Consider the following 11,639-nt stretch of genomic DNA (forward strand, 5'->3'; position numbering starts at 1 on the left):
TTGGCCAGGAGGGCAGGGTTCCCAAAAGAAAATGTTGCGTCCCATTTTAAGCACAAAAAAATGAGAGTTAAGAGAGTGGTGGCTGTTCTATCTCAGATAGCTCTGCTATCCCTTTTTTTCTCCTCCTTGTTGTATTTGAAAATCTCCTGTCAGTGCACTGGGTCTGGTGCCTAGTAAAGTTCAGATATGGCAAAGTTCTTGAGAAACAATATGCATTCAAATAACCTTTTTTTTCCCCTAATATTTTGAACATCTTTTTTGAAGGCTAACCTGTGACATTGTCCCTAAATACCATGTAAAGAGCATTGGAAAGATTAAGGGGGTTTGTTTGTTTGTCCTTGTTTGTATTGCCTTTAGCAGCCCCCTTTTAAACTGTTGGGCTTGACTGTATTCCTCAGCCACCTGGAGAAACAGTAAAGTTGGAAGTAATATTTTTTTAGACTGTAAATTCTGTAATGTTTTCAATGAAATTGCGGGGGGCGGGGAATGCTCTCAGGAAGCAGGACACAGTAGGAAATGAAAATCCAGATTCAGTGACCTTTTTAGCTAAGACCTTCTCATGGAATTAATCCAGCTCTGAGCTAAATAATTTTTTTTTCAAAAGGATTTGTTTTCTTTGCATGCACAGCTGTTTAGCTTTTCTCTCCCGACCCAGACAGAGTATGGAGCAGAGGCTTGCCGTGCTGTGCGGGAGTCGTTGCCACGATAGTGCAGGACGGATAGCTCTGTAGTCACAGGAACACGTGGGCTGGTACAGAGCGTGAGGCTGCTATGGCCATCTGCTTGGGTTTGGATCCTCCTTGAGGTTTGGTTTTTTCATAACACTGAAGCATGTGAGGCAGTGGGCAGAATGAGCCAGGTCGCTCTGTGCTCACCATGAGACTGTAGCAGTTCATTTCCATCTCTGGGCCTCAGTTTCCTGTCTTAGTGCTGGTAATGATAGCAGCTTGCTCTCTGTGAAGTGTTTGGAGAGAACTTCTGTTGATACCATTAGAGCTATGCAGTGATACACCTGCTGTTCTTCTACATTGGAAAAAAAAAAAAATCATCCTCTAAACTGGCCTGTGTTGAGAGAAGTGATTCTCATCTCAGTCTTGTATGGGGATTTGCTATTAATCATCATGAGACTAAGACTATTTAAGTAAGTCTTCTCATGTGGGCTGGATTTGAGTACGCAGCTCAATTATTTTGTTACAAATACTCCACCAAGGCTGTTTCCCCATAGCAATCAAGCCTTTCGGATCAATTAGATGTGTTGAAATTTCACTTGCAATAAGTAACTTCAGCATATTATTACTGAATAGGTTTCTCAGGTTAGTACACTGAGAAATGGAAAAACAACCCAAAACTTATTGTGTCTTACCAAAGTACTTTGACAATGTGTTTACAGAGAAATGGGGGACAGCAGTGTACTTGCTCTGTGCTGGGCACGTGCTCCTGAAACACTGAGGCAGCCCTTGTGTTTTGCTGCACTTCCTCCATTCATGTGCAGTTGGTTTCACATCTGAATCCTGCTGCTTGAAGGAGACTTCTTTGAAAAATTTAGCACAGCCAGGCTTAGGAGATATTTGAAATAGCTGCAACGTGAAAGCTTTGGACTAGGAGTCGCTTTAACACTCAGTTTTCCTTTGTAACTTTCAATGCCATATCTCACTTGGTTTGTGCTTTTGGGGTTTAGGGTTGGGTTTTTTCTGCTTTTTTTTTTTTTTTTTTCCCCTTTTGGCCCCCTGTGTTTATCTGAAATGTCTGCTGCAGCGATGTGACTTCCTGCCGCTCCGAACTCCGAGTGTCTCCTTCCTTTAACTTGACCTCAGTGTAGTTCTTCAGCATCAAGAGTGTTGCTTTTTCTTCCTTGTGCTGCTCACATTCTTACCCACAGACTGTCAGAACGGTTAGTGGGAAAGGACCCCCGCAGGCCATGGTCATTGGGCCACCTCTGACATGAAGCAGGACTGTTGCCAGCATTAGACTGAGTCCAACAGAGCTTCATCCAGCTGAGTCTGAGACCTCTAACACCATACGAAGTGTGTGGTCTGTGACTTCTGATCTTTACTGTTGAGTGACACGAATACTCCTGAGGAACCTTTCCTTGCTGGTTTCACCGCCTAGTTAACAAGGATTATATCCAGCACTCAGGAAAGAGTGTTACACAAAGGGGGTTTCATCGTAGTGAAGTGAGTAGTGCTCTGCATTTCTGGCATGATGACAAGAGAGCTGTTACGTTCCTCTGGTATGGTGCACAGGGGTTTTTATCTCCCATTCGACAGAAGGTGGAACAGTGTTTGCTCTAGGTTTGATACTGCTATACAGCTGTATGGTTTGACCCAACTCATAGCAAAGGGACTCCAGCCCTTCTCTTTTTATTAAATTTTTATAGTTACGACATTCCGTGCAGTAGGGAAATGTAATTCATGGCTGTTGGGTTGAAGGTAAACTTTCTGGTCCTGAAGATGAGGGGAAAATTGTTCATCAGCACAGTTAACAAACACCAGTGCTGAGTATGGCGTCTAGAAGACAATGAACCACTTGGTGAGAAACTCAGTGACGGGGTCTCTAAACGCTTAAATCAGTTGCCTTGTCCTTTGTGCCTTGCTTAGTTTGCATGGATACAGCTCATCTGTCATCTTCATTGTTTTTCATCCCTACAGTTAAAAACCCCACAATTGTATGTCTGCTGCTCCCACTTTAGAGTTACTTTGGCTCTTGATTTTGCAATGGACCTGTTATTTCAGGCTAGTAGACTGTGAGTTTGGGGGTAGAGAATTTTTACTTGTGTTTTTGAAGCCTTGTTTGTGCTTGATTTTATGGCAGCCTAAGTGAGATTTTGTGCAGATAGAAAGCTCCTGGTAGCAAGTTACTTTCACATAATAACTTTTTCTCAATGTAAATGATAACCTCTTACATGAGGATTTAATATATGTGCTACTTAGATTAATATTCTCTTGAAAACTACGGGATGTTCTGGAAGATGCTCATGGAAACTGTATATTCTTACTTTGAATCCAAAATGTACTTTGTAATTGCAGTGTTTTTAAAATTTTATTCTTGAATTCACTTTTCATGGCCATCTTCGTTGTTTATGGCTGCTGTTTGAGCAATTTCATTTCATTACTTTATGTTAATTTTTTGGCCTGGACTATGCTGCTGATAGAGTAGGGTGCACTTAAAGCATTGAGATGTGTTTTGTTGCTAGCAAGTCCAACCTAATTCTTCCATAAAATCATTAAGGTCTCACTTGAAATGGGGGCATGTAGCCCTATGGGGAGGTTGTTTCAGCTATGAAGGCTACACTCTGTCTGCTTTTTTCCGGCTCTAGTTCATTCCTAAACAGTTTTGGGTAATTATTTTGCCATAATTGTCCTGCTAATTTTGTTTTTCTCCTGCTTTTTGTATCCCATTACCAGTACAGAGAGCAGTTGTATTTCCTCTCAAACTTCCTTCTTCTGAACTAAGCAAGTAAAGATTTTTTCCTTTTTGCCTGGACTTGCGTTTCTTTTTTGTTTTCATCCATGAAGTTCAGTTCATGATAATGCAACCTTGGATTTTACCTTTTTTATTTTAAGAAAGGAGCAACTTTAACCTCTCCTGGATTGCTGAGAGACATGGCCTAAGATTATTGTGTTAGAAAGCCTCGGGAATCTCCAAATTACATTTTGTCACATCATTATAGAAAGTTAAAATGGCTTCTTAGCAAAATGTTCAGATGAATCCAGAGGGTTTCTTGGCCCAGTTGCACTTGGAAAGTTATTTTTTGTAAGAAAGGAATGCATGTTATTTTTATTTTATTATTTTAATACACACTTGCATTTCCCAGAAACACAAAGAAGCCCAGCCAAAATGATCAGTTACCTCCGAAATGTTTTTTATTAAAGACAGAATGTCTTTGCTCATTCTAGATCTTGGAAAAGGGAGAGTATTCAGCACTTGCAGGACCTGAAATGTCTGAGTGCCAGCAGCCTGGTGTGCCTGCAGGGCAGCACCAGCAGTAGAGCAATGCTCAAGTTCTCTCTCAGCAAGAAAAAGTCCTGAATCATCCTGATGAAATTTAGAGATTATCAAACTAAATTCCCCTTTCATGCCTGCATTTAAATACAGTCTTCAGCCCAATATCTATAAGATGTATGTTCTTTTAGGAGGTTTTAATATTTTGGTGTGACTTTGATGTTTTCTATTGAAAGCCTAATGAGACCGCTCTTGGGTGTTTGCTGCCCTTAGCTGGTCTTGGTGATGCAAGTCTCTGCATCCGTGGCAGATGCAAGTTTACCACAGAAACGATGAAGCACAGCATCCCTGCAGGGTGCCTGTAGCAGCTTATTGTCGTGCTCCTGTAGCTGGCTGGGAGAGAAGGTGAACTGGGGCCAGGGGGAGGAAAAAAGGCTGTGGGGGGTGGGTGTGCTCAGCCAGGGCTGGCTGGCTCTGCATCCGGAGCAAAGCCCACACTGACGTGCTGTACAATTCTTGGTTGATGGGTTTGGGGTTTTTTTTCAGCAGTTTTAAACAAAAAAATCTTCATGGGAGGAACAGAATGACTTCAGAGGGTACTCTGTCATGCTTGTGAGGAGGGTCTGGGGATTGATGTCAGATTTGCTGCAGTTAAAGGTGACCCAGGTGCTTTGGGGTGAGTTCTGAGAGAGCCCAGGGCCCAGCCTTTGGAGCCAGTCAGGTTTAGGAGCAGCCTGGGGGATACTGAGCCTCCAGTGAAGGGATGGACACCTGCAGATCTTGCTGAGCCGGTCTTCCACTTGCTGTGCAAGGCTCCTAAGCCTCATGAGCCTCATAGAGCAAACCAAAAAGGAGCTGCAGGAGTTTGTGGATACTGGAGTAAGGAAGAGTGGCTCTGTTTCCCCTTTGTATTTCCATCCTGGCCTTTGTGCCTCTGTCTCCTTTTGCTTCAGTCCCTCTTTGTGTGAGTGCATATTTGAGGTGTAAAAAATAACAAAGCAATTCCACTGTGTTGGTTTATAAGAGACACAGATGTTGGCTTATCTGTGGGCCTGTGAAAATATGCCAGCGTTTTTGCAGAAATCTGTGGGAGACTTGCTTGTGGGTGATTTTTTTACTTTGTTTTGTTTCTCCTCCTTGTAGAAGGTCAATGCAGCATCAGTTTTTTCTTTTATCTTTGTTACTTGGCTGGTAGCAGTGACAGAACTTTGTAAAAGCAACGTAGCATTTAGAAAGTTTACTGAAAATTACTGTGAAGTGGTGCCTAGAAGTGGCTATGTCAGTTCATGAAAGAATCTGATGTGGGATGCTTAAAACCATCTCCCTTGTTGTTTTGGGCTTTTGTTAAAACTTGCAGAGTTGTTATAGCCAGGACGTGTTAAAAATGTGCATGGGACAAGGTTGGTGTAGTCTGGCAGTATCATTTCTTAGAGTAGTTAATACAGCTGAGAAAAGCACTACTCGCCTGAGACTTTACGTAGGTTATTTGATCTAAAAAGATCGTGCTTTCGTCTGCCTTGAAACCTTGCTTTTCTTGTAGCGGCTCATCATGTGATAGAATTGCTTAAAATTGTTTATTTGAAGAAAGCCTCTATATTAGATGTATGCAAGGAAAATCTCTAATATAAAGCAAAACTGGTACCATTTATTCTCTTCTACTAACATAGATTTCTCCTAGCGTTATGAGTCTTCTCTGTAAAAAAAAACAAAACAAAACAAACAAACCCCCAAAAAACTCAGAAAACCCCAAAACCAAAAAACCCCTTTCTTTTCCAGAATGAGTTTGTCTTATGAGGTGTTTATGGTTTTATGAATTGTGCAAAATGATGCTGTCTTTGTAATTCAATACTTGGTATCCTTGGGCAATCAAAGAGAGAAATATGGTTTGTCCATACAGCAAGGCTCCTATTTTTTACCACAGTAGAGTAGAAAATGCATGTTTTATGGTTCTGCTATTATGACTTCAACCTTGGAAATACAGACCTAAAAGTACTGGTAGCAAGGCAAGGTGGAACAAATTCTTCCACACTCTACACTATACTACAAAATGTGGCCAGGGAAGGGGATAAAACAACAAGTTTATAAGCACTGGACCAACTGGCCACGCTGGGCTTTTCTGGTTTTTCCGTTTGATTTCTTTTTAAGGAAAGAAACTAAATAAACTGGAGTTCATCTCTCTTTGTAGGTGAAGTCTGTGATAAATCTGCTGTTTGCTGCCTACACGGGGGATGTGTCTGCACTCCGAAGGTAAAAATCGGTGTGGGGTTGGGAATAGGAATGCTGCTTGTTTGGTCCCTGCTGTTGTTGTTTACTTAGGAGTATGCACCCACACTGTGTCCATGCTGGGGACATCTGAGCTGTGCTGGAGGTTAAGTATGTTCACCTAGAACCCACCAAACAAACAAAACCCACCCCAAACCTACCATCGAAAAGGTCCCCTCACACTATCCTGCAATCCCATTGTTTTCTGTTTCTTTGGATCTTAGTGAAATACGTTTTCCTTATCCAGTGTTTTTTATAGTGATGGCAGAAAATCCTAGCTGTACTCTCGCCTGCTTTAGAATTCAATTCTGAAACTGCCACAAAAATTCAGACTGGAAAACGCACATTGTTGTTGGAGAGGTTAGGAAATCTAGCTTTGCTTTTTAAATCAGGAATAGAATCTGGTAATGTTTCAAGTAATAATGGTAAGAAACTAAATAAACATATTAATTTGGCTAGAATATATCTGAATATAGTTAGTCAGTGGAAAAATGTGTATAGTTTGAATCTGCTGTCCCAGAGCACTGTAGTGTGCTGAAAGAACTCTCCCAGTACATTCATGCTGTTGAGGATTTTCAGACTTGGGAGCTCTCCCTGGTTTTCCTCAGCTGGCATAAATGTACGTTGCCTGATACGACTTAGCTTGTCCCTGTGAGATTTTAAATCAGATCTGTTGACTGTTATGTTTCCTGCAAGAACATTTTTCTTTATAACAACTAGAGACCAGAAAGAAAGTTAAGCCCTACCTTTTATTTAAAGCCAAAGCAGTAAGGGCCCCTTTCATTCTAACCAAAGGTAGGATGTGCTCTTGATACCGACTATATCCTCTTGCAGCAGAAGTTTCATTGTTTTAGCATAGGGGTATTGTTCTATGCTAGTTTTGTAACTTGTTTTAATTATATAAGACTTTTCTTTGTAATCTTTATTTTTTTATTTTTTATTTTTTAGATTTGCTCTGTCAGGAATGGATATGGAACAAAGAGACTATGACTCACGAACAGCCCTGCATGTAGCAGCTGCAGAAGGTAATGTCTCCTCACTTGGGACTTGCCAAACGTTAATGGAATGTGGTCAGCTTTCTTCAGAGTACCTTCACTCTCTCTATATGCATACCTCCTTTTTAAAACTTTGTATGTGTATACATAGATAAATATAGATATATGATACACTCACAAGCCTGCTTTCCTTATAGGACATGTGGACGTTGTCAAATTTCTGCTGGAAGCATGCAAAGTGAATCCTTTCCCCAAAGACAGGTGAGGGGTTTTATTGCTGGTTTGGAGGGAAGATGCTCTAATGGCTTCTGTCTGGCTCCTGTGAGGAGAGGTGTCTGTCAAACAGGAGTGGGATGTATTGAGCCAGTGCACTGGAGCAGGAGGAATAGGATCCTACTGGTTCTCTGCAGGTTCTGCAGAGCAAACGGGAATAAAAGAATGGGGAACCATTAAAACCATTATTTAAAAGGTTATGCTCAGCATACGAAGCATTTTCATAGTTACTGAACTCCGTGTGGTCTGTGTGCTTCATTATTAACACAGTATGCAAAGAACTTAGTATTTACGTGCTGATCTTAAATGCTGTGCTTGCTCCTTCCTGTAGGTGGAATAACACTCCTATGGATGAAGCTTTACATTTTGGACACCATGATGTATTTAAAATTCTTCAAGAATATCAGGTCCAATACACGCCATCAGAAGATTCCAACAACGGAAAGGAGAACCGAACGGTTCATAAAAATCTAGATGGCTTACTATAATCATCTTCAGCTAAATCCTAAGAATCAAATCACTTACCTATTTAATTGTGGTATACATAAGTAATGAAGAGCGTGTGTGTTTCTATCTGATAGTGGTATATATTTTACAGAAGTCTCTGTTACTTCAGTGTTATGTTACAGGAGTTTCTATACGCACAGGACAAATCCAATCTCTCTCAAAAGAAACAAAACCAACTAAGAATCTCCCTCCATAATGTGAGCAATATTACCTCATGCTGCATATAATTGATGTATAAAAATATTTAGCTGTTGTTGGCTTTACTGTGCACTACTTAATTTATTTTTGTGTTCTATGTGAACTCTAGTCTGTGGTCAGGAATTTTTCTGCTGAATTTTTGTTTCTATAACCCTCTGTTTCCAGTATGGCCAAGATGAGCCAGAGTACTGTCAGGTATGAGCGTCAGTGAGGTTTTCCAAAAGCTGAGGATGCTGATGTAGATGTAGGCTGGGTGTGTTACGTAAGGATCTGCACTTACCTTTGGGAAAAAAGAAAAAAAAAAACAACTTCCACGCAACCTTGTTTACATAATATAAATATCAACAGAGTGTATAGGTGACAGTTGTCAATGGTCTAGGCTTGTTCTTAGAGATAGTCTTGTCAGGGAATCTGTTTTAAGGTTTGTTTGACCAAATGGCATAGGGGAGTGTGACTTGTAACATCCAACAGTGTTTAGCGGTCTTTTGTTTTTGTTTTTGAAGCGTTTCTTTCAGTTCCCTTTGTCTCGCCTCCCTCCTCTCTCTCCGTGTTCAGCTGCTAAAGTACTTCCCCTGTAGCTGGGGAAAGCGGGTGCTTCCACTCTGTGCAGTCGTGTTCCTTGCAGGTATATTTGCACTACAGCGAGCCTCGACAAGCTGCAAAACCCCCTTCGGGGCTCCCGCGTGGGGTTCTTGGCGGTCGCGCCAGCAACCGGCGAGGGGAATGGAAGTATGTGAAAGGCAAAGTACTAAACCAAATATTACATGTAAATCTGACTTAATTTAGGCTTGGAACAAGGAACACGGATGGAGTGAAACAGCTTTAAGGAGCATAGAGCCAATCAAAGCGTGAGCAGAGCGGGAGATCAGCCAAATTTTTGGGTGTGTTCTCTTCTTGCACTACCATCAACCAGGGAGCAGGATATTGCATCGGTGGGGTTCCGCTGGTGCAGAACAGGAGTTCGGCGTCAGGAGCACAAGTAGGTGATGCCTTTTGTGGTGAACGGTGGCATTTATTGTCTTGCCGCTGAAGCCAGCTCGGCACATGCCCCATCGTGGGAAATGTAGATGCAGGTATTTGTTGTGGCAGAAGTGCAACGTCAGGACAGTTCCCTATCCCGTGTGCAATTGCTGCTGCCAGTACTGTGGCATACAACCTCCAAAGTGAGCGGTCACTTAGAGTTTGGTATTCACAAAACACCACAGTTGTTGGATATGGGCAGGAATTTTAGCACAAGAATCTTAGGCAGGAATTGTTTAGCACATGGAAAAGGAGATTGTGCTTGAGAATTGTGTATATGGCTATTTTTATCCTAGCACATAGTGTACAAGTCATTGGTAGATCTCAAAGTTAATTTTTTTGTGTTTAGGCACCAAAATCCTCCTGAAATAATGCCCAAATTCTTTCTAGAATGGCCCAGGCACTTTATAAAGATGATCTGTACCACGCTATTCTCCTTTTGCAAACGAGTACGCTAAGGCACAGGGAGAAGTAACTTCTCCAGAGTGACCCAGCAGGTCAGTATAGTTGAGAATAAATCCTCTCGAGTTCCTGTACAGTCTCTCGTCAATATGCCGTACTGCCTCCCTGTAGGGAGGACGTGGAAAAGTGCTTGATACTCATCACAAGCAGTGACTGTCTTCATGATGATGAAATCTTGGAAGAGTCTGAAAGTCTAAAGCCCTGAAATCACATTTCGAAGCTGTCTGGCATGGTTATCAAACACTTTTTCTCAAGAATCTTACTGTTCTTAAGCTGCTCTTTTTTTATTCTTTTTTTTTTCTGAAGATCAGCTATTTTTCTGAAGGCTTTTAACCCGTTCTTTTCACGTCCTGTATCACAGCCACCTTAGTTCTAATTGAGAACTAAATGAAACGGCCTCTGGCTCCTTACTGAGCCACGTCAATCACTGGGTAGCACAAGGCTCCTCTGCTGCATCCTGGACTAAATTCCAACATGTTTTCTCTGGCAACAGATCTGTCAACTTTAGAGGAGTATTTTCAGATAGATTCTAGTTTAGTATTCCATATCTCAGTACTAATCTGACTTCTTCCTTATTTTTTCCCTATTAAAACATATCCTTTAGGTTCTCAGAAAAATACCTGATTTAGCTTTATTTAACTGAAATTTGCATTGCTCCAACTGGCATTTATAAAGGTAGCTGTATCATATAATGCACACACATTAAAAAAAAAAAAAAAATCAAAAGAAGGATTTTAACTGAGTTAACGTTAAAGATCATGGCTGTCCCTAAATTTAAGGCTTTCCTGAATCATACTGAGTGCTTTTAGCCGGTCTTGGCTTCAGTGCATTTTTGCTGGTTAGTTTTAGTATTTTCTCATTGTGAGAAGATGCATTATTTTGTAATGTCCCATTCAGCGATGCAGCTATTTAGACATGGCGTTATTTATAAATATAAATATATGCAGTACATTGGTTTGGCTGTTTATCATTCATGACACTGACATGTAGACTTTACCGTAAATAGCTTTTGGTTATCTTATCAAACGCAGACTTCCTTATGCTCCAAAGAGGATTCCCCCACTCCTTTGTTTTTGTGTCATACATGTTTCTTCTGTATCACAATCTAAAATCGTTAAGCTAACTTAATGCTTTGTACTCAGAAATATTGTGATAGTCTTAGCATTAATTAGCCTATCCTTGTGAACAAAATGTATTGTACCAGATTTTTTTTGCTTCAGAGCTGGACTATCAGTGACTATACTTATTGGCAGTGTATTTCTGGTCATTGTAACTGACTGGGCTGATCTTGACTTTTAGATTCCGTATTGTGGGGAATAGACAGTGATGAATGTATTTCTAGCAGTTTCCCATGAATGAATCTAAACTTGAGCTGTACTGGTTCTGCAAAGGAAAGTTATTTATTTTAAGAAATAAAATCCAGATAGTGTTGCTTTTTACAGCATAATAAATGGAAATACCAAGATGATGAGGGTTTGTGGGTTGTCTGTGTGACTGCTGTTGAAATAAGCCTTCAGTCATGGGGAAGGCTGTCCAGCAAAACCTGCATCGTGCAAAGCTTACAGGAAATCAGAATGACTTTATCTGATCTGGCTTTGCTTTGGGGGGGGGCGGGGGGGAACCTACACTTCTACAACTGTGTGCTTTCACTGGTTGCTTTTTGTTGATGCTGGGATTCTGGAGTGGATCGGCCATGTGCCCTCCACAGCTCTAGCTTTCTCTTGCTGCCTCTTCACTCCTGCTGTCCTTCATCTTGCCAACAGTTTCTTTCCTTTATTATTCATCTGGCTGTGGAGTTAATATAAAAGCCTGACAAGTGTGAGACAAGGGATCGTGTCATTTATAGACCCAGAGAAAAATGATGCACCAATGGGACAGTTTAATAGCTCCCAAAGTTTAGCTGTGGATCAGTTATCCCACAGATCAACTCTAATTAGAAATTCAGTTGAGTTTATTGAAGTTTTGCTGGGGAAGAAAAAA

At 41.1% G+C, this 11,639-nt stretch overlaps 1 protein-coding gene across 2 annotated transcripts in view; it reads left to right on the top strand.

The window, feature by feature from the left end:
* Window positions 1-11,127, top strand: part of GLS (glutaminase) — a 67,946-nt gene extending 56,819 nt beyond the window's left edge. For both annotated transcript variants that reach the window (XM_074872726.1, XM_074872728.1), the window contains exons 15-18: window positions 6,128-6,189; window positions 7,153-7,229; window positions 7,397-7,460; window positions 7,804-11,127. In XM_074872726.1, the coding sequence (XP_074728827.1) occupies window positions 6,128-6,189; window positions 7,153-7,229; window positions 7,397-7,460; window positions 7,804-7,960 (360 nt within the window). In that variant the 3' untranslated portion in view covers window positions 7,961-11,127. The remainder of the gene's footprint in view (window positions 1-6,127; window positions 6,190-7,152; window positions 7,230-7,396; window positions 7,461-7,803) is intronic.
* The last annotated feature ends 512 nt before the right edge of the window (window positions 11,128-11,639 follow it).

This window comes from Strix uralensis, chromosome 6 (genome assembly GCF_047716275.1).
Source record: "Strix uralensis isolate ZFMK-TIS-50842 chromosome 6, bStrUra1, whole genome shotgun sequence".
Classification (NCBI taxonomy): domain Eukaryota; kingdom Metazoa; phylum Chordata; class Aves; order Strigiformes; family Strigidae; genus Strix; species Strix uralensis.